This window comes from Sycon ciliatum, chromosome 1 (assembly GCF_964019385.1).
Source record: "Sycon ciliatum chromosome 1, ocSycCili1.1, whole genome shotgun sequence".
Taxonomy (NCBI): Eukaryota; Metazoa; Porifera; class Calcarea; order Leucosolenida; family Sycettidae; genus Sycon; species Sycon ciliatum.
In genome coordinates, this window is record NC_088643.1 from 33,572,855 (window position 1) to 33,591,555 (window position 18,701).

At 48.0% G+C, this 18,701-nt stretch overlaps 2 protein-coding genes across 6 annotated transcripts in view; one reads left to right on the forward strand and one right to left on the reverse strand.

Annotated features, from left to right (window-relative positions):
* The window catches only part of LOC135823768 (uncharacterized), a 31,014-nt gene extending 30,652 nt beyond the window's left edge, over positions 1-362 (forward strand). For all 5 annotated transcript variants that reach the window (XR_010554755.1, XR_010554752.1, XR_010554754.1 and 2 more), the window contains one exon: positions 1-362. This exon is cut by the window's left edge and continues 1,111 nt beyond it. The gene's annotated coding sequence lies outside the window, so the exon portion shown is untranslated.
* Positions 363-12,241: 11,879 nt separating this feature from the next.
* Positions 12,242-13,099, reverse strand: LOC135830861 (uncharacterized). The gene has a single exon (XM_065343071.1). The coding sequence runs from the start codon at positions 13,097-13,099 to the stop codon at positions 12,242-12,244; it is 858 nt and encodes a 285-aa protein (XP_065199143.1).
* Between the last annotated feature and the right edge of the window lie 5,602 nt (positions 13,100-18,701).

The window sequence follows — 18,701 nt, forward strand, 5'->3', positions numbered from 1 at the left end:
CGTAGTTCCTTGGTCCTTTTCTTACTTTAATTTATTTCCATATTATTGGACTCAAGAGTGCTATGTTGCAGCTAGCCCATCATGACAGCGCTGACTTTTTGGGTCCAGTTTTCATATAGATTCATACACATTTGGGTGTTTTTTCCTTCACAGCATTTTGACACTTCGTTCGACCTGTGGACTACGGCGAATTATGATTGCGAAATTGTGGAATTATGCTTCCATGGATGCTCGCACAATGCTCGCAAACTCTTTATAATATAAACGATTTTGCGAGCGTTATTTTTTATGCTTTGTAACTGATCCTTTAGAAAGCTTTGGGATGCGGGGATATTTTATTCAGTGTGTTGTAATTGTACGTATGGAGCCCATGGAAGTTTGGAGAATTGCGTTTGTAATAATAACGTCGTGCTTTAGGAAAGCAGCCGCCAGGTGATGCGCTGCAGGCAGTCACTACAGCCAGTCCCTTGTATGAGCACTGGTTTGCACGAAACCCGGGCAAACATTACTAGTACAGGCAGTAGTGCAATACCAGGGTACAGGTCTGCTCAAGACGGCCAGTCACGTCAAAACTACATAATTCATTGTACTGTCTGTCTGCGTGTGGCTGAGGTTGTTGGTATGTCCGTTGGCTCTTGGTTCCCAGTACTCAGGCATAGGTAACTGTCTTGGCTGTTGTGTGCCAATGTACTCCATGTGGTGTAGACCAGGTGTGCATTGGTGGTCGATTCACATGGCTTTGCAGGTTGTGTGGATTGGTCAGTTATCTGGCGCTAGTCTTGATCTGTCTCATTCAGATATTGTCCGCTATCGTTGCTATAAGAGAAAACATGTGGGTGCACATCTGGTGCATTTGCAGATTTGCGTGCTTCTCTTGCTACGTGCGTATACACGGTACATGGTAGACTACATGGTGTGTATACATTATAATCATAATAATATTAATCATTGAAAACCCAGAATCGATTTTCTTGTTCCTATCATCAGTGGGAAAAATACGGAACTAAAACTAAGGATACAACCAAAGAAACTGAAGTTAAGTACTGTAAATAATAATCATAATAATGATAATAATCATCGCCGAAGTCGCACCCACTACTTCGTAATGATAGTAATCATAATAATAATATAAATCTTTATTTTACATGTACTTCAATACTACAATTCTACAGTCATTTCTACAATATCCCGGCGGCATATGATAATAAAGCATTATCTCTACGGAAACTATAATTACAATAATAAGGCCACCCAGAATTAATTCGTTGTTTTGGGTCACTTCACTCATCAGTACCAAGGTCGGTCGGCGTTTTTCTTTTTTCTTTTTTTGGTTTCTGCCATGCAGACTATGGGCGCATTTGATTACACACATTTCGGTCAATTCTAGAATTAGTTATGGTGGATGCACGGTTCGATTACCCAAATTCCATCGTCAGAATTGACGGAATCCAATTCCATCACACCCCTCAATTCTGAAGAGAGGGTGGAATTGCTAATTCTCCAGCCAGAATCGATGGACTTGGCATACATGCCATGCTAGGTCCAAGTACGCACGAGGTGTACGGGATCCCACGTGATCCCCGTTTTACGATTTTTAAGTGTAGTCGTTCGGTTACATGGCCGCAATCACGGTTTATTCTGTTCATTCGAGATTTATATAACCTGTGTCCAAAATACAACCAGAATGTTGGCTACTGTCATAGCCTAATGTATGTCTACAGCATTGGGTTCATTTTATGTACATGTATGTAGAATCCGTAACCATTCTGGCCATAGGGGCTCCACCTGTGTCATAAGGCGGCAGCACCAAAAGAATAAAAAGAAGAAAAAAGAGAATCTAAATGCACTCATAAACTAGCTGCCTATACCTATCACGATCAGCAGCAACGAGAGAGAGAGAGAGAGAGAGAGAGAGAGAGAGAGAGAGAGAGAGAGAGAGAGAGAGGCAGAATTGTACGATTAATTGATCAGTCTTTGATGCTGGTGAACCGAATTGATTGTGACCACGGGGTCTTTCTTGATCCCGGCACCATTCCATCCAAGAAATAGCTATCATGATGCCTAGCCGCATGTCCAAACCACTTCAACTTGATATGCTTTTAAAGTTGAATCAAGGCGTGTGAATGGGCCAATATCATTTTTTGACTTCCTGCAGTACTGACTGATTTGTGCGATGATGATAGTATTTGATGCCAAGCAACTTACGCAGATACCTGAGCTCAAAGCTCTAATTTTATGATAGCTTGTGAGATGGCTAGGGGTAAGCGGATTATTCCGGCAAAACTTTTGGCAAAATCAGGTCCTTTTTGAGAATGAGCATAAAATGACATCCGAAAAACAAGGGCAGATGCTCAATGAGGCTGTTATACACACCTGCTGGTGAAGGCATACTTTTTGGCATAATCAGGTCCTTTTGAGAAGGGGCATAAAATGGCATCCGAAAAACAAGGGCAGATGCTCAATGAGGCTGTTATATATACACACCTGCTATTCAAGGACCATACATGTACGTTGCGCTTCTTGTCGATTATTATTATTATTATTATTATTACACCATAGCTCAGTGGTTAGAGCATCGCTAGCTACAAGCGAGGGTCCCTGGTTCGAGTCCTGGTGGTGACAGTCAATTTTTTCTTCAGACTTTTCCCGTTTGTCTCTTTCCCTCAAACTAGTGAAGATTATTATTATTATTATTATTATTATGGGGGTGGCTTTATTGGTTTTGTGTTTGTATTATGCAGCATCCTGGGTCATTTAAGACCATGGGGAGTACTGCTGTTGTATGTGAAGAAAATATAATAAGGGAGACTGAGAAAAAAAGAAAGAAAAAAGAGAGAAATACTGTGAACAGCAAATCTACAATGATGCATGTACAATCTATTATACAACTAATCTGCGAGAATGAGACTTAACACAAGCAGGTACAGTAATAGCAAGAGAGTTAAATCAGAAAACAAAATCCGTTGAAAAGTAACCGTCATCAAATCTGAAATCGAGCCCTTCAGCGACACAATAGCACTGAAGGCAGCAGTATAATTCTTCTCATTCAACATCAGTGAAGCACCGTCAAAACCGGTGAATGGCGGCTGATGGTATTATTGTTGTCTTTGTTATTGGCAAGTGATTATTATTATTATTAGAGAGGTTCCGGGGTACGATTTTCCGTGCTAAAATCCGTATGGGCGCTACGGATTTTTTCCAGGCGTGCTCCATACGATTTTTCGGCACGGAGAATCCGTGTGGACTGGTTTTCATACGAACCATATTTCGTATGGAGATTTTGCGCCATCGCCCATCGGGTGCAGAAAGATTTTTCGCGTACAAATTTGGTACGAGAAACATCGATTTTTCGCGGGAAGTTTTGATTTCGGTACAAATTTTCAAAATAAAAAGGCATAGCGCGGGAATGTGACGTGTTTGCGATCGTAACCTAGGCAATGACGGCAAACACATAAGTTCCGTACCCCGGAACTTTTCACTGCTCGAAAACGACGTATAAAATATCCGTAGAGCCTCCACGGATTTTGGCACGAAAAATCGTACTCCGGAACCTCCCTAATATTATTATTATTCTGTCCCTCCTGGAAATCACGATTCCGATTCCATGGACGCAACAAATTTCGCGATTTTGGCTTAAACCCGCGATTTTCTGAAAAATCCGCGATTTCCCGCGTTTTTGTTGTTTTCTGCACTTCTTTTGACATTTTTCTGCACTTTTCACGCAGTATACAGTGCTTTCCATGATCCTGCTTGTAGGTTATTTCCACAGTACGCAAATAGCGATTCTAAGGATACAACAAATTTCGTGACTTGGCCCAAATCCGCAATTTTCTGCCAATAGTTCCTAACTTTTCGCCGCATTTTTTGTTGTTTTCCACCGCAATTTCTTGCACAAGTTTCCGAGGATTTTTTCCGCAAATTCCCGCAGGGACAGATTATTATTATTATTACTTCAAGTACCGGTATATGCATTTCCGCGGCAATGTCAACCGCACAATGGCAACCCACATATTCGCATATGCCGGAAATAGAATGTTCTGCCAAACATAAATCAAATGGCATCATATAATTATATCCGTTCTGTGTAATCCAGTCAAGAGGAACATACGACTATGTTGATTTGGAATGATAAAAAAAGGTCAGTGTTTGGTTGTGAATTTGGTATTCCTCTTGCATAATTATTATTGTCCTGTACTTCCACAAAGCTCCCAGTCCACATCATGAGAATGGTCTGAGTCCTTTATTCATGACGATTATAATTATGTTCTTTTGGTCTTTCTAGTGAAGCGTATAAAAGCATAATTGGCTGTTTTCTCGAGCATTCTGCAAACATCCGTTAGAGCATAATCTGCTCATTTCCAGAGCATATACCGCTTACCCCTAGAGATGGTCCAGGTCTGGCAGCCATAGAGCACAGTAGCAAGAACAGATACCGAGCGTATTTTTTACTTTTTAATGCTAATAACTGGGCTATTATTGTGCATGCACCTGTCTAAGTGTAGATCTACAGGCAAGAGTACATAACCCCTGGGGTTATCATGGATGCTCTTCGTAGATATCTACAGGCTTACGCGCATGCTATGCAGTACGGTAAATTCATGCCAGGGAGTCGTTAAAAACCGGTATTTTTTTACGACTCCCTCATTCGTGTAGTCATAAAATTTATGGCAAATTCTGGCACCATATTGGTTACCATGGCAGCAAAGCGAATTTTCCTTGCATTTTGGGTGAAATTTTGAATTTATGACAACAATTCGGCGATATCCTTTGACTTTTGCATGCGAAGTTTAATAGGGCTTGAAAGTGCTACGTCACAGCATAGCAACAATTTCAAAAATTCAAAAATTGGATCCACTTGGATCCAGTTTTTGTATGGATCCAAGCACATTTCAAGCCGTCTTACTCACAGCAAGGTGATGTAACCAGTGAAACTGACTGATTTGGCTACTGGGGGCGGGGTTACAACTGGGGCGAAGTAAAAGTCACCCCTGCATACGACATGAGTGGGTTGCTATGCACCCACATACTGAGGCAATAGCAAAGTCACACCTTAGTGGATCCAAAATAGAAATCTGATGTCAACTTAGTACTCCCTGGCCGTTTTTGACGTCATCACTTTCAAGAGAACAAGTATAGTTGCAGTACTAGTACATGTAGTACAGTGCTGGCAACTGAAATCCGACCCCTGAGCGCCCGCTCAGGGGGTCGAATTTCAGTTGCCAGCACTGTTGTAGACCTACAACTACAGGTCAATGATTATGATTGTACTGAGTCCGTACTGCATCATGAATGCATGCACCCCGGCCCGATCGATCCGAGACTGGCGGGAAGCTGTGCAACGCACATGCGTTGATGTTCGCATTGATTGGCATGTGCTGCATCATGCATGCATGCACCCCGATCCGAGAAAGGCGGGAAGCTATGCAACGCACATGCGTCGATGTTGGCATTTGCATAGGCTCTGTATGTATGTATCGTCACACGTACACATACATACATGTACATACATACATACATACATACATACAGTCATCATTGTACTACAATGCTGGCAACTGAAATCCGACCCCCTAGCGTCTCGTACGAATCGCTAAGGCGGCTAGCGCACCGCTAGGGGGTCGGATTTCAGTTGCCAGCACTGTCGTACTTGTACAGTAACTCCTACAGTTGTCGGCAAAAAGATCGTCCACGAGCTGTTGATCTGATGCAGTCATGATGTCTGAATCGATGATGGTAATCTTCATGGAGCTAGCACGGGAGAGCGAATCACATTTGCTGCATTCACTAAAACATTCCCTTTAGAAGCCGAGTAAAAACATTGAAAGCAGCTTAGAGTTTTGTGACAGCCTCGGTTGTGAACCACAATGCTGCCGACATCGCCAAGTCCAAGACGGGTGTTGAAATGTCACGCTAGCTAGCCCCTAGCGCGCGACGCAGGGACATGCAGGCTCACCGAGCAGCTAGGACGATGGATATACTGGCGTACTTCCACCGAAACTGGATGACTGCGCCCTACTAGATGGGAATTTGTATGGAAAATGTCACTAAAAGCGCCATTTCGTTCTTCGTGCACTTCCCTGTGTCCAGCAATACAACAAGATCAGAGTAATCATGGTCAGTTCTTGAGCTTCGAACGGGCAGAAAGGTGAGACATTGTCGCCTTTTGACCATTTGTGCCCACGTGTCACTTTCAACGTACCTCTGTATAACATAACCCGGCTGTAATATGAATGGTCGCATTAATTTGATTTTGGGTTTGCTTGTAGGCCGCTAGCATCCGCATCCAGTGAATCTAAAATTTTGACACTCCTGTGAAAGGTTTAGTCGCAAAGTGAAGAATCACGGGCAAAAAGGCCCAAAACTTCGAGATTGTTTGATTTCAGCTTTGAGCAACCCTGGGCGAAGTGTTTATTGAAATGTGGAATTTTTTCTTGGTTCACTTCCCTATGTCCAGCTAAACAACAAGATCAGGGTGGCTATTGTCAGTTCTTGAGCTTCGAACGGGCAGAAAGGTGAGAAAGGTGAATAGTTTAGTCGCAAAGTGAAGAATCACGGGCAAAAAGGCCCAAAACTTCGAGATAGTTTCATATCAGCTTTGAGCAGCCCTGGGCGAGTTGTTTATTGAAATGTGGAATTTTTTCTTGGTTCATTTCCCTGTGTCCAGCTAAACAACAAGATCAGGGTGACTATGGTCAGTTCATGAGCTTCGAACGGGCAGAAAGGTGAGAATTTGTCGCTTTTTGCCCATTTGTGCCCACATGTCACTTTCAACGTACCTCTCTATAACATGACCCAGCTGTGATATGAGTGGTCGCATTGATTTGATTTTTGGTTTGCTTGTAGGCCGCTGGCACCCGCATTCAGTGACGCTTATAATTTGGCACTGCTATGAATAGATTAGTCGCAAAGTGAAGAATCACGGGCAAAAAGGCCCAAAACTTCGAGATAGTTTGATATCAGCTTTGAGCAGCCCTGGGCGAGTTGTTTATTGAAATGTGGAATTTTTTCTTGGTTCACTTCCCTATGTCCAGCCAAACAACAAGATCAGGGTGGTGATTGTCAGTTCTTGAGCTTCGAACGGGCAGAAAGGTGAGAAATTGTCGTTTTTTTGCCATTTGTGCCCACGTGTCACTTTCAACGTACCTCTCTATAACATGACCCACTTGTGATGTGAGTGGTCGCATTGATTTGATTTTTGGTTTGCTTGTAGGCCGCTGGCACCCACATTCAGTGACGCCTAAAATTTGGCACTGCTGAGAATAGATTAGTCGCAAAGTGAAGAATCACGGGCAAAAAGGCCCAAAACTTCGAGATAGTTTGAAATCAGCATTGAGCAGCCCTGGGCGAGTTGTTTATTGAAATGTGGAATTTTTTCTTGGTTCACTTCCCTATGTCCAGCCAAACCGCAAGATCAGGGTGGCTATGGTCAGTTCTTGAGCTTCGAACGGGCAGAAAGGTGAGAAATTGTCATTTTTTGCCCATTTGTGCCCACGTGTCACTTTCAAGTACCTCTCTATAACATGATCCAGCTGTGATATGAGTGGTCGCATTGATTTGATTTTTGGTTTGCTTGTAGGCCGCTGGCACCCGCATTCAGTGACGCTTAAAATTTGGCACTGCTGTGAATAGTTTAGTCGCAAAGTGAAGAATCACGGGCAAAAAGGCCCAAAACTTCGAGATAGTTTGATATCAGCTTTGAGCAGCCCTGGGCGAGTTGTTTATTGAAATGTGGAATTTTTTCTTGGTTCACTTCCCTATGTCCAGCTAAACAACAAGATCAGGGTGGCTATGGTCAGTTCATGAGCTTCGAATGGGCAGAAAGGTGAGAAATTGTCGCTTTTTGCCCATTTGTGCCCACGTGTCACTTTCAACGTACCTCTCTATAAGATGGACCAGCTGTGATGTGAGTGGTCGCATTGATTTGATTTTTGGTTTGCTTGTAGGCCGCTGGCATCCGCATTCAGTGACGCTTAAAATTTGGCACTGCTGTGAATAGTTTAGTCGCAAAGTGAAGAATCACGGGCAAAAAGGCCCAAAACTTCGAGATAAATTGATATCAGCTTTGAGCAGCCCTGGACGAATTGTTTATTGAATTGTGGAATTTTTTCTTGGTTCACTTCCCTATATTCAGCTAAACAACAAGATCAGGGTGGCTATGGTCAGTTCATGAGCTTCGAATGTGCAGAAAGGTGAGAAATTGTCGCTTTTTGCCCATTTTTGCCCACATGTCACTTTCAACGTACCTCTCTATAGCATGACCCAGCTGTGATGTGAGTGGTCGCATTGATTTGATTTTTGGCTTGCTTGTAGGCCGCTGGCACCCGCATTCAGTGACGCCTAAAATTTGGCACTGCTGTGAACAGTTTAGTCGCAAAGTGAAAAATCACGGGCAAAAAGGCCCAAAACTTCGAAATAGTTTGATATCAGCTTTGAGCAGCCCTGGGCGAGTTCTTTATTGAAATGTAGAATTTTTTCTTGGTTCACTTCCCTATGTCCAGCTAAACAACAAGATCAGGGTGGCTATGGTCAGTTCTTGAGCTTCGAACGGGCAGAAAGGTGAGAACTTTTCACTTTTTTGCCCATTTGTGCCCAAGTGTCACTTTCAACGTACCTCTCTATAACATGACCCAGCTGTGATGTGAGTGGTCGCATTGATTTGATTTTTGGTTTGCTTGTAGGCCGCTGGCACCCGCATTCAGTGACGCCTAAAATTTGGCACTGCTGTGAATAGTTTAGTCGCAAAGTGAAGAATCACGGGCAAAAAGGCCCAAAACTTCGAGATAGTTTTATATCAGCTTTGAGCAGCCCTGGGCGAGTTGTTTATTGAAATGTGGAATTTTTTCTTGGTTCAATTCCCTATGTCCAGCTAAACAACAAGATCAGGGTGGCTATGGTCAGTTGTTGAGCTTCGAACGGGCAGAAAGGTGAGAAATTGTCGCTTTTTGCCCATTTATGCCCACGTGTCACTTTCAACGTACCTCTCTATAACATGACCCAGCTGTGATGTGAGTGGTCGCATTGATTTGATTTTTGGTTTGCTTGTAGGCCGCTGGCACCCGCATTCAGTGACGACAAAAATTTGGCACTGCTGTGAATAGTTTAGTCGCAAAGTGAAGAATCACGGGCAAAAAGGCCCAAAACTTCGAGATAGATTGATATCAGCTTTGAGCAGCCCTGGTCGAGTTGTTTATTGAAATATGGAATTTTTTCTTGGTTCACTTCCCTATGTCCTGCTAAACAACAAGATCGGGGTGGTGATTGTCAGTTCTTGAGCTTCGAACGGGAAGAAAGGTGAGAAATTGTCGCTTTTTGCCCATTTGTGCCCACGTGTTCATTTCAACGTACATCTGTATAACATGACCCAGCTGTGATGTGAGTGGTCGCATTGATTTGATTTTTGGTTTGCTTGTAGGCCGCTGGCAGCCGCATCAGTGACGCCTAAAATTTGGCACTGCTGTGAATAGTTTAGTCGCAAAGTGAAGAATCGAGGCAAAAAGGCCCAAAACTTCGAGATACTTTGATATCAGCTTTGAGCAGCCCTGGGCGAGTTGTTTATTGAAATGTGGAATTTTTTCTTGGTTCTTTTCCCTATGTCCAGCTAAACAACAAGATCAGGGTGGCTATGGTCAGTTCATGAGCTTCGAACGGGCAGAAAGGTGAGAAATTGTCGCTTTTTGCCCATTTGTGCCCACGTGTCACCTTCAACGTACCTCTCTATAACATGATCCAGCTGTGATGTGAGTGGTCGCATTGATTTGATTTTTGGTTTGCTTGTTGGCCGCTGGCACTCGCATTCAGTGACGCTTAAAATTTGTAACTGCTGTGAATAGTTTAGTCGCAAAGTGAAGAATCACGGGCAAAAAGGCCCAAAACTTCGAGATAGTTTGATATCAGCTTTGAGCAGCCCTGGGCGAGTTGTTTATTGAAATGTGGAATTTTTTCTTGGTTCACTTCCCTATGTCCAGCCAAACAACAAGATCAGGGTGGCTATGGTCAGTTCTTGAGCTTCGCACGGGCAGAAAGGTGAGCACTTTTCGCTTTTTGCCCATTTGTGCCCACGTGTCACTTTCAACGTACCTCTCTATAACATGACCCAGCTGTGATGTGAGTGGTCGCATTGATTTGATTTTTGGTTTGCTTGTAGGCCGCTGGCACCCGCATTCAGTGACTCTTATAATTTGGCACTGCTGTGAATGGATTAGTCGCAAAGTGAAGAATCACGGGCAAAAAGGCCCAAAACTTCGAGATAGTTTGATATCAGCTTTGACCAGCCCTGGGCGAGTTGTTTATTGAAATGTGGCATTTTTTATTGGTTCACTTCCCTATGTCCAGCCAAACCGCAAGATCAGGGTGGCTATGGTCAGTTCTCGAGCTTCGAACGGGCAGAAAGGTGAGAAATTGTCGCTTTTTGCCCATTTGTGCCCACGTGTCACTTTCAAGTACCTCTCTATAACATGATTCAGCTGTGATGTGAGTGGTTGCATTGATTTGATTTTTGGTTTGCTTGTAGGCCGCTGGCACCCGCATTCAGTGACGCTTAAAATTTGGCACTGCTGTGAATAGTTTAGTCGCAAAGTGAAGAATCACGGCCAAAAAGGCCCAAAACTTCGAGATAGTTTCATATCAGCTTTGACCAGCCCTGGGCGAGTTGTTTATTGAAATGTGGAATTTTTTCTTGGTTCACTTCCCTATGTCCAGCCAAACAACAAGATCAGGGTGGTGATTGTCAGTTCTTGAGCTTCGAATGGGCAGAAAGGTGAGAAATTGTCGCTTTTTTCTAGGGGTGAAAGTGTGCATTAACACGCATGCACTCGCTATTGCAGACCAATGGAGAGCACACATCATATGGAGGATTCATGGAGTGCTGGGTAACCGAATCTGGCATGTGATAATCATGTAGGATAGTCCACGCACGAGGTGCAGCCCATGAAATGGGCACCCATGAACTGGGAGGAGTGTGGACAGCCTGTATGATAGTGTGTATGTATGTCCACGCACAAAGTGCAGCCCATGAGATGGGCGCCCATGAAATGGACGGAGTGTGGACGGCCCACGCACGAAGTGCAATGCCCGTTAGGAGGCAGGAGTGTGGGAGTATGAGTGTGATGGCCGAAGGCCGTGATAATTGCCAGATGAGAGGAGATAGCTGGCCCAGCACTCCTATTTATTTTCGTCTTGTATGAATTATGATACCTGTGTTGAATCAAGGATATCAATATTATTCATAGATGGGAAGAGGTGGGTGGGTGAGAAAGGAACAAACCGGTGTTCTTCTCACGGCGCAAGCAAAGCAAATATGAAGTAGCAATGTGGCCAGCGCGAAGTATGGTGTATGCGTTACGGGTTCAAGCTCCGATGTGTGCTGCAGCCGCATATGGCTGATTGGCTGGCGAGTTCAGGTGAGTTCCGGCGTACGCATGTTGCATGCCACCGCAGCGTGCATGTGCGTGTTACTTGACATGCATCAATGAATAGCGTGGGATCTGCGGGCTCTTTGGAAGCCGCTGGAGCGCGTGTGAAGTGGTGGCTTGTGCAATGTGTTAACCTACATTACCGCAAGCTCTAATGTGCTATTAACACGCATGCACTCGCTATTGCAGACCAATGGAGAGCACAGATCATATGGAGGATTCATGGAGTGCTGGGCAACCGAATCTGGCATGTGATAATCATGTAGGATAGTCCACGCACGAGGTGCAGCCCATGAAATGGGCACCCATGAACTGGGCGGAGTGTGGACAGCCTGTATGATAGTGTGTATGTATGTCCACGCACAAAGTGCAGCCCATGAGATGGGCGCCCATGAAATGGACGGAGTGTGGACGGCCCACGCACGAAGTGCAATGCCCGTTAGGAGGCAGGAGTGTGGGAGTATGAGTGTGATGGCCGAAGGCCGTGATAATTGCCAGATGAGAGGAGATAGCTGGCCCATGGTTGCCCAGCCTCCATGCTAAGTTGTGACATATTGCAATGCACGTGAATGACACTGTTGTTGCTATCAGCGCATTTTGTCAGCACAATCCTAGCAGAGCAAGTTGCTGTGCTGTACCAAACAGTCAGCCGTGTGGGTACATGCATGGGTGCGAGTTGCGTGCCCGCGTGGCGGGTTCTTACATACCTCAATGCGTTCTGTGATGCGCTTGTACCTCTGACAGCTTTTGGGTCAGCTGCGCCATGTCTGTGTCGGTGGTCCTGATGTAGCGCAAGACGCTGTCGCTCCTCCATCGGCCCATTGCCCCGATTAGCCAGTCAGGGGTACCCGCCATGGCTGCCGTTGTGGCGGCACCGATGCGGAACGAATGACCGCGTAATCGCGCGAATTGGGTGTTCCCGTGAGTGGGAGAAGCTGTCGGAGCTCTTCTGTCAGCGCCTGCCTGGTCAGCGGTCTCCCAGAGCGGTAGCGGAAGAGTGCGTCAGCGGCGTCAGACGGACAGACTGTAAAATATGCCAGGAGGGCAGCAACCGGGCAAGGTTGTGAAGTGGTACTATCGATTATCACTGCATGTCCCTGACGGAATTGGTCCGTCTTCGATTGCTTGATGTAGAAGCGGATATATGTGCGTCCTTGAGTGACGTCCAGAGTCACATCCTGGCGCGTGGCATGAGTGGCAGGGTCAAACCCGGCCGGAGGCGCAGTGAATTCCGCGCATCGGAGAAATCCGAAAAAGGCGAGCACCATTGCCGCCTTGAGCATGCACTTGTCCTGCTGGTGACGCCGTTGGTCCAGGCTGAGTTGGTTGAGGAGCTTCCGCAGCAAATCAATGGTGATTGGGAGGCGAGTGCGCTGGGTTGCTGGGTCAGTCACCGTCCTCTTGATGCCTCGCATAACACGTGGCAGCAGCAACGCGTTCATCGTTGGATCTCGGAATCCGGCTTCGAGATGCATGTTGCGTACTGCGGCCATGTAGACGTGAATTGTCTGTGGTTGAACCGATTGCGTGAGGTGTGCTGCGAAGCAGCTGAGCATCGTGTCTGTAGCCGGCATGGGCGTCCATCTTTGCAACGCACAGAATTGCGTAAACTTCCTTTCGCCAGTGGTGTACGTGCGCCGCGTTGTTGGGGCGATTGCCATGGCTGCCAGGTCGGCGACCTCCCGCATCAGTCCAGGAGGGGGAGGTGGATTGCAGTGTCCGGGGCTTGCCGTGCCGATGGTGCCAGCTGCTGGAATGCCTGCAGGTTGAAACGAGACAGAGCATCGGCGATCGAATTCAGATGGCCAGGTACATATTTGGCAGTAATGGTGAAGCTGTGAGTTGCACAAACGAAGAACAATGCACGCAGCAGTGACATCATGCCTGGTGACTTGCTGGAGGTTGACTTCACGCATTCGACAACAGACTGATTGTCGCAATGCATTACGATACGTTGCCGGGACCACAGATGGCCCCAAGTACTGCAAGCCATCGCCACGGCATAGAGCTCTTTGTATCCGATGCTCTCTTCTTCTTGCTCCTTTGTCCATCTGCCCTGGATCCAGCGCTGCTCCTTGCCGTAGAATGCGCCCCAGCCGAGAGTGCCGCTAGCGTCTGTGTACAGTCCAAGGTCGGCCGACGATGTACTGCTGTTATAGAGGAGGAATGCCTTCCCGTTCCAGTGCTGGATCAGAAGCTGCCACCAGCGGATGTCTTTCCTGGCCTCGCCTGTCAGAGTGATACGGAAATAGGGCTTGGCGCGGCTAAACCTCTTGTTGATATCCCATAAGCGCCGTGTAAATGTTCTGCCTGGTACGACGACGCTCGACGCAAAGGAGAGTTTCCCCAGGAAGTGATCGAGTTTGCGTTGCGTGGTCTGGGTGCAGCGTGACATCTCGCTGAGGAGCTCGCGGAGGTCCGCCAGTTTGTCGTCTGGGAGACGGGCTTCCATGCGCACCGTGTCCAGCACAATTCCGAGGAAGACCAGGGATGTAGACGGGCCCTCGAGCTTTTCTTCGGCTAGTGGGATTGATAGGTATTCGAATGCTTGCAGGATGACGTCCTTTGCCTGGATAGCAAGGCTTCGCTGAGGAGGGCAGATATTAAGAAAATCGTCTAGATAGTGAAGGAGGTGAGGGATGGCAAAGTTAGTAGTAATGATCCACTCAATGGCACTGGCAACCTGGTCGAATAGAAACGGGCTGGAGCGTAGGCCGAACGGCAACACTCGGTCAAAGTAATATTGCCCTTGCCACTGAATACCAAGTAGAGACCAATCGGACGGGTGCACAGGGATTAGCCGGAATGCATTGCGGATGTCCAGCTTTGTCAGCAATGCACCCTGCCCGTAGGCCATAATTGTTTGCACTGCATCGTCTATCCGGATATATGACAGGCTAAACGCGGACGGGTCGATGCCATCGTTAACACTATTGCCGACGGGAGCTGATAAATGGTGGATAATGCGTAGTTTACCATTCTTCTTGGGCACCACACCAATGCCCGAGCACTGGAAGGATGGAAATGGAGGGGTGGAATAAGGGCCGCAGGTCTCTCCCTGCGCACAGGATGTTGCTAGATAATCAGATATGTACACGGAATGTTCAGCAGATGAGGGAAGATTTGGGGCTGTCACAGTCTGACGGCGACCAGAGAAGCCTATGCGGAATCCAGATTGTAGGCCCCTGCTCACGCGGGAGGAGAATGCCTTGTCTGGATGATCAGTGAGCAGTCTAGTAAAGCGGGCAACATCAATGGGTGTGTGAATGCATGGCATACTGGAATCAAGAGCAGGGAAGGCGAGCGGGGGAAACTGTGAGTTACTACTACTGTCTGTACATGCCTGCTTCGCGGAAGCAGGGCTAGTGGCATGGCGTCCCGCCATGCTTGTGTCGGGGCCCGGCACGGGTGACTTACTTGCCTGACCGTTTGGCAGGTGGCGCTGATGTGCTGGGCCGTGTGCTCGCGGGGTTGGCAGTGCAGGCCGTTTTTGGGTGGCGGCCTTGGCATTGCAGGCATAGGTGCGCTCTCCCGCATCCCCCTTGGCATCTGGCCCAGTTGAAATTCCGGCAAATTGGGCGGCCACCGACTGAGGGTGAGGAATGTGCGCCGCCAAATGGTGTGGCTCTAGAGGGACGAAAGGGACACTGCCCCCCAGCGGATGGGGGGTGAACAAGTGAGCATGCAAAGCACGGAGTTCGAGCCTTGCCGGTAGTGCTCAGCTGCCATATATTATGGTCGATCACATCCCAGCGACGGGCAGGGTTGCTAGCCGCCGCGCGGCGAAATTGCCGATCATACTCGAGCCAGCCATCCGGGACAAATTTCCGGTTGGCTTCCGTGATGATGGCCTGGTACCCGACTAGTTCGGAGGCTCTTTCCGGAGCTGCTTGCAGGATGGTGTGGAGCACCACCGTCCAAGCCTCCAGCCACGTCGCAAGATCGCACACGTGGCGCCGTGTGGAGGCTTTGGGCGAGAACTCCTGCGTTAGGCGCACGGGTGTGCCGTCCATAAGGTGCATCTGCACACCTGTGCTGGAGGGGTTTGGGGCTAATCCAACCGGGTCCACCAACAACTCAGACAAATCTAGGAACTCACCGGCAAGGATTCTGTCCCGTGTCCTCTGCGGGATGGTGGTGGTAGGGAGCTGCTGCTCCGCTGATCGTGGCCGCCAGGTAGCTGCGACCGGTTCCGATGCAATTTCGGTTGTTGTGGTGCTGATCGCGGATGTAGCCGGTGGTGGGGCCATGGCGCGGCGCTGGGAATCCAGAAACGCTGGCAGTGTTTCAGTCAGCACTTCTGCGATCGTGGCTCGAAGGCTTTCGGCCGGGATCACTGATTGTTGCGCCGGGGGTTCAGGCATTGCAACCTGTGGAGCAACAGCGCTCTGGGAGACGGACGCCGCTGGCGGACCGCGTGGGAAGTTGTTTCGCGAGGCCGGATCTGTGGCGGAATCGCTCAGGCTCGGAGGTTGAGAGGAGGCAGGGGCAGCTACCTCGGGAACAGCAGTCCTGCTACTAGTCCTAGTCCGTCGAGGCATAGCGAATGGTGAGGTCAGGGAGTTGCAAGATCCGAAAAGCCGAGAAACTGTGAGAAAGGAACAAACCGGTGTTCTTCTCACGGCGCAAGCAAAGCAAATATGAAGTAGCAATGTGGCCAGCGCGAAGTATGGTGTATGCGTTACGGGTTCAAGCTCCGATGTGTGCTGCAGCCGCATATGGCTGATTGGCTGGCGAGTTCAGGTGAGTTCCGGCGTACGCATGTTGCATGCCACCGCAGCGTGCATGTGCGTGTTACTTGACATGCATCAATGAATAGCGTGGGATCTGCGGGCTCTTTGGAAGCCGCTGGAGCTGTGAAGTGGTGGCTTGTGCAATGTGTTAACCTACATTACCGCAAGCTCTAATGTGCTATGCAAAATTCGAGTACGAGTACTCTATTTTTTCCGATCGAGTATTCGAGTATACGACTATTGCCTGCACTGTCACTTTCCCCATTTCCAGCATCACGGCACATGCCACGGTTCACTTGTCCGCATGCACACACATTACGTACATACATGGATCACGTGTTCACGCATTCACGCCCGACCTCAATAACAATAGCCTTGAATAGGGCACAAATGTGCAGTATTATCAGATGTGATATCAATCATATCAATCATAATAATATTATTATTATCGATATGTGACGGTGAAATTCTCACAACAGCCAACCCTAGAAGGCAACCAAGAGCCACTAGTCAAATAAATTGAAACTAAAAGAAGTACACACAATCAGTGATTCTGAGCTCCACTGAGGAGACTAAACGCGTTCAAACAGCCACCTGCTCAGAAGTTAGTTAAATAAATGAATAAAGAAAGAAAGAACTGATGGAACATCATGATACGCACTGGCTGCAACTATCTGTCTACAGGTCAGGCAAAGGAGGCAAGTCATCGGCTTCTTCCTCTGCAAACCTCTCAAGCCGTGGCATCAACTGCTGGACCGCCACAGGGGCAGCAGTTCTTGCTGCCTGAAGACCACTGTTTGCATGAAGGAAGACGAGTGCATCAACGTTCTCGTGCGTTAGACTTGCTCGTAGTTTGCTGACAATGATGCCAGCCGCTGAAAATACTCGCTCCGACGGCACAGAGGTGGCAGGTATGCACAGCACGCGCTTTGCCAACCTTGCCATGGTGGGAAACCTGTCCGCATTCGTCCTCCACCAATCGAGTGGGTCCACAGATGAGCCTACTTGTTTCTCCGTGAAGAATTGGGTTACCTCCACCTCACAATCCGATGCTGCCGATGAAGTTGTGGATGGCTCGACGCTAGGGCACGCGAAGAACAACGACATGTCCTCTTCCATAGGTCGCTTGGCAGGTGGCTCCAGAATACATTCGTCATCAGAGCTGCTCCCATTGCTGTCGGCAGTGATTTGAGCACACACCCGGCGAACAATCTCTGACTTCAACTCGTCCTTGTCTTCGTCATTGTCCAAGAATCCGAGGCTCCGTGACCTGGGTCCAGTGCTGCAGATACAGATGGCAGCGAGATTGGGTCAAATGGATCGAGGACAACTTCACCTCGATTTCCATTGCCAGTGATTTCCGGAAATCCGCAGCCGATGCCGAGAGTTCCTCATTCGCAGTACGAAGACCACGTAGCAAAGACTTGGCCACCGGCACCACCAACGTCTGTGTACAGTAGGTTTCCCCACCAAGAACAGTGGTAGCCTTTGCTGGTGCCTCCAGTGCTGCCACTATCTCCTTGGCGAGATTCCACTGGTGGTCCTTCAACTGCAGGTGCCGATGGGAGCTCTTGGTCAGCTCGGGGTCTTCCAAAACCGCCATGATTGGCAGCCTCAGGTGAATCAGGCGCTGGAGCATCAGAAAGGAGCTGTTCCATCGCGTTGGAACATCCTGGATGACTCGTAGAGGAGTGCCAGACTTGCTAGCTGACGCCATAGCTACTTGCTTGTTGTTTAGCGCCTCTGTGCTCTTGGCACTGTGGCTGAAGTGACCAACAAGTTGCCTGGAAGAAGCCAGCAGTTTCGTGACAGGCCTTGATGCTGTTATAGCATGCCTGATGCAGGTTTGCAACCGATGGGCAGCGCAAGCTTGGTAATCCCAGTGATGTTGGCTGCGAAGAAGTCTGCTCGCTGCCATCTGGTTTGGTGCTTCATCATGGACTAAGCACTGCACAGTGTCATGCGCAATGTTGAATCTGCTAAGAACTGCTTCTGTGCTGGCAGCAAGGGTTTCCGCTGTGTGACTCCCGTTGAAGCGCTTGGTCTCAAGAACGTGCGACACCAGTTTCCAGTCGTCCGTGACATAGTGGCTCGTGTACGTTACAAAGGAGACCACAGCCTTCGATGTCCACGCATCCGTTGTGATAGCAATTGATGTAGCACCTGCTAATTTTGTCACAAGCTCCTTTCGTGCAGCATCGTGCCGCCGACGCACCATGGATGCGATGGTCGTCCGTGAGGGAACGGTGAATGAAGGTTCCACGAAGGACAGCAATTGCCTGAACCCAGGATCGTTGACTATCCCAAGAGGACGCATATCAGCAGTGACCCAGTCGGCGATGAGCCCCCGAATCTGAGTTGACCTGGCCGAATTACAAGCTCTCTTCGAGTGCGATACTGCAAACGATTCCATTGGCTTTGTCCCAACCGTGGTACGTGTTGCTGCCGCTGCGCTGCGCTCGCTCGGCTCGCTGCCTTTCTCACTTTCTCACTTTCCCTCTTCTCCTTGTAACTTTGGCATGTTAGCAGATGATTGGACAAGTTCGTTGTACCACCC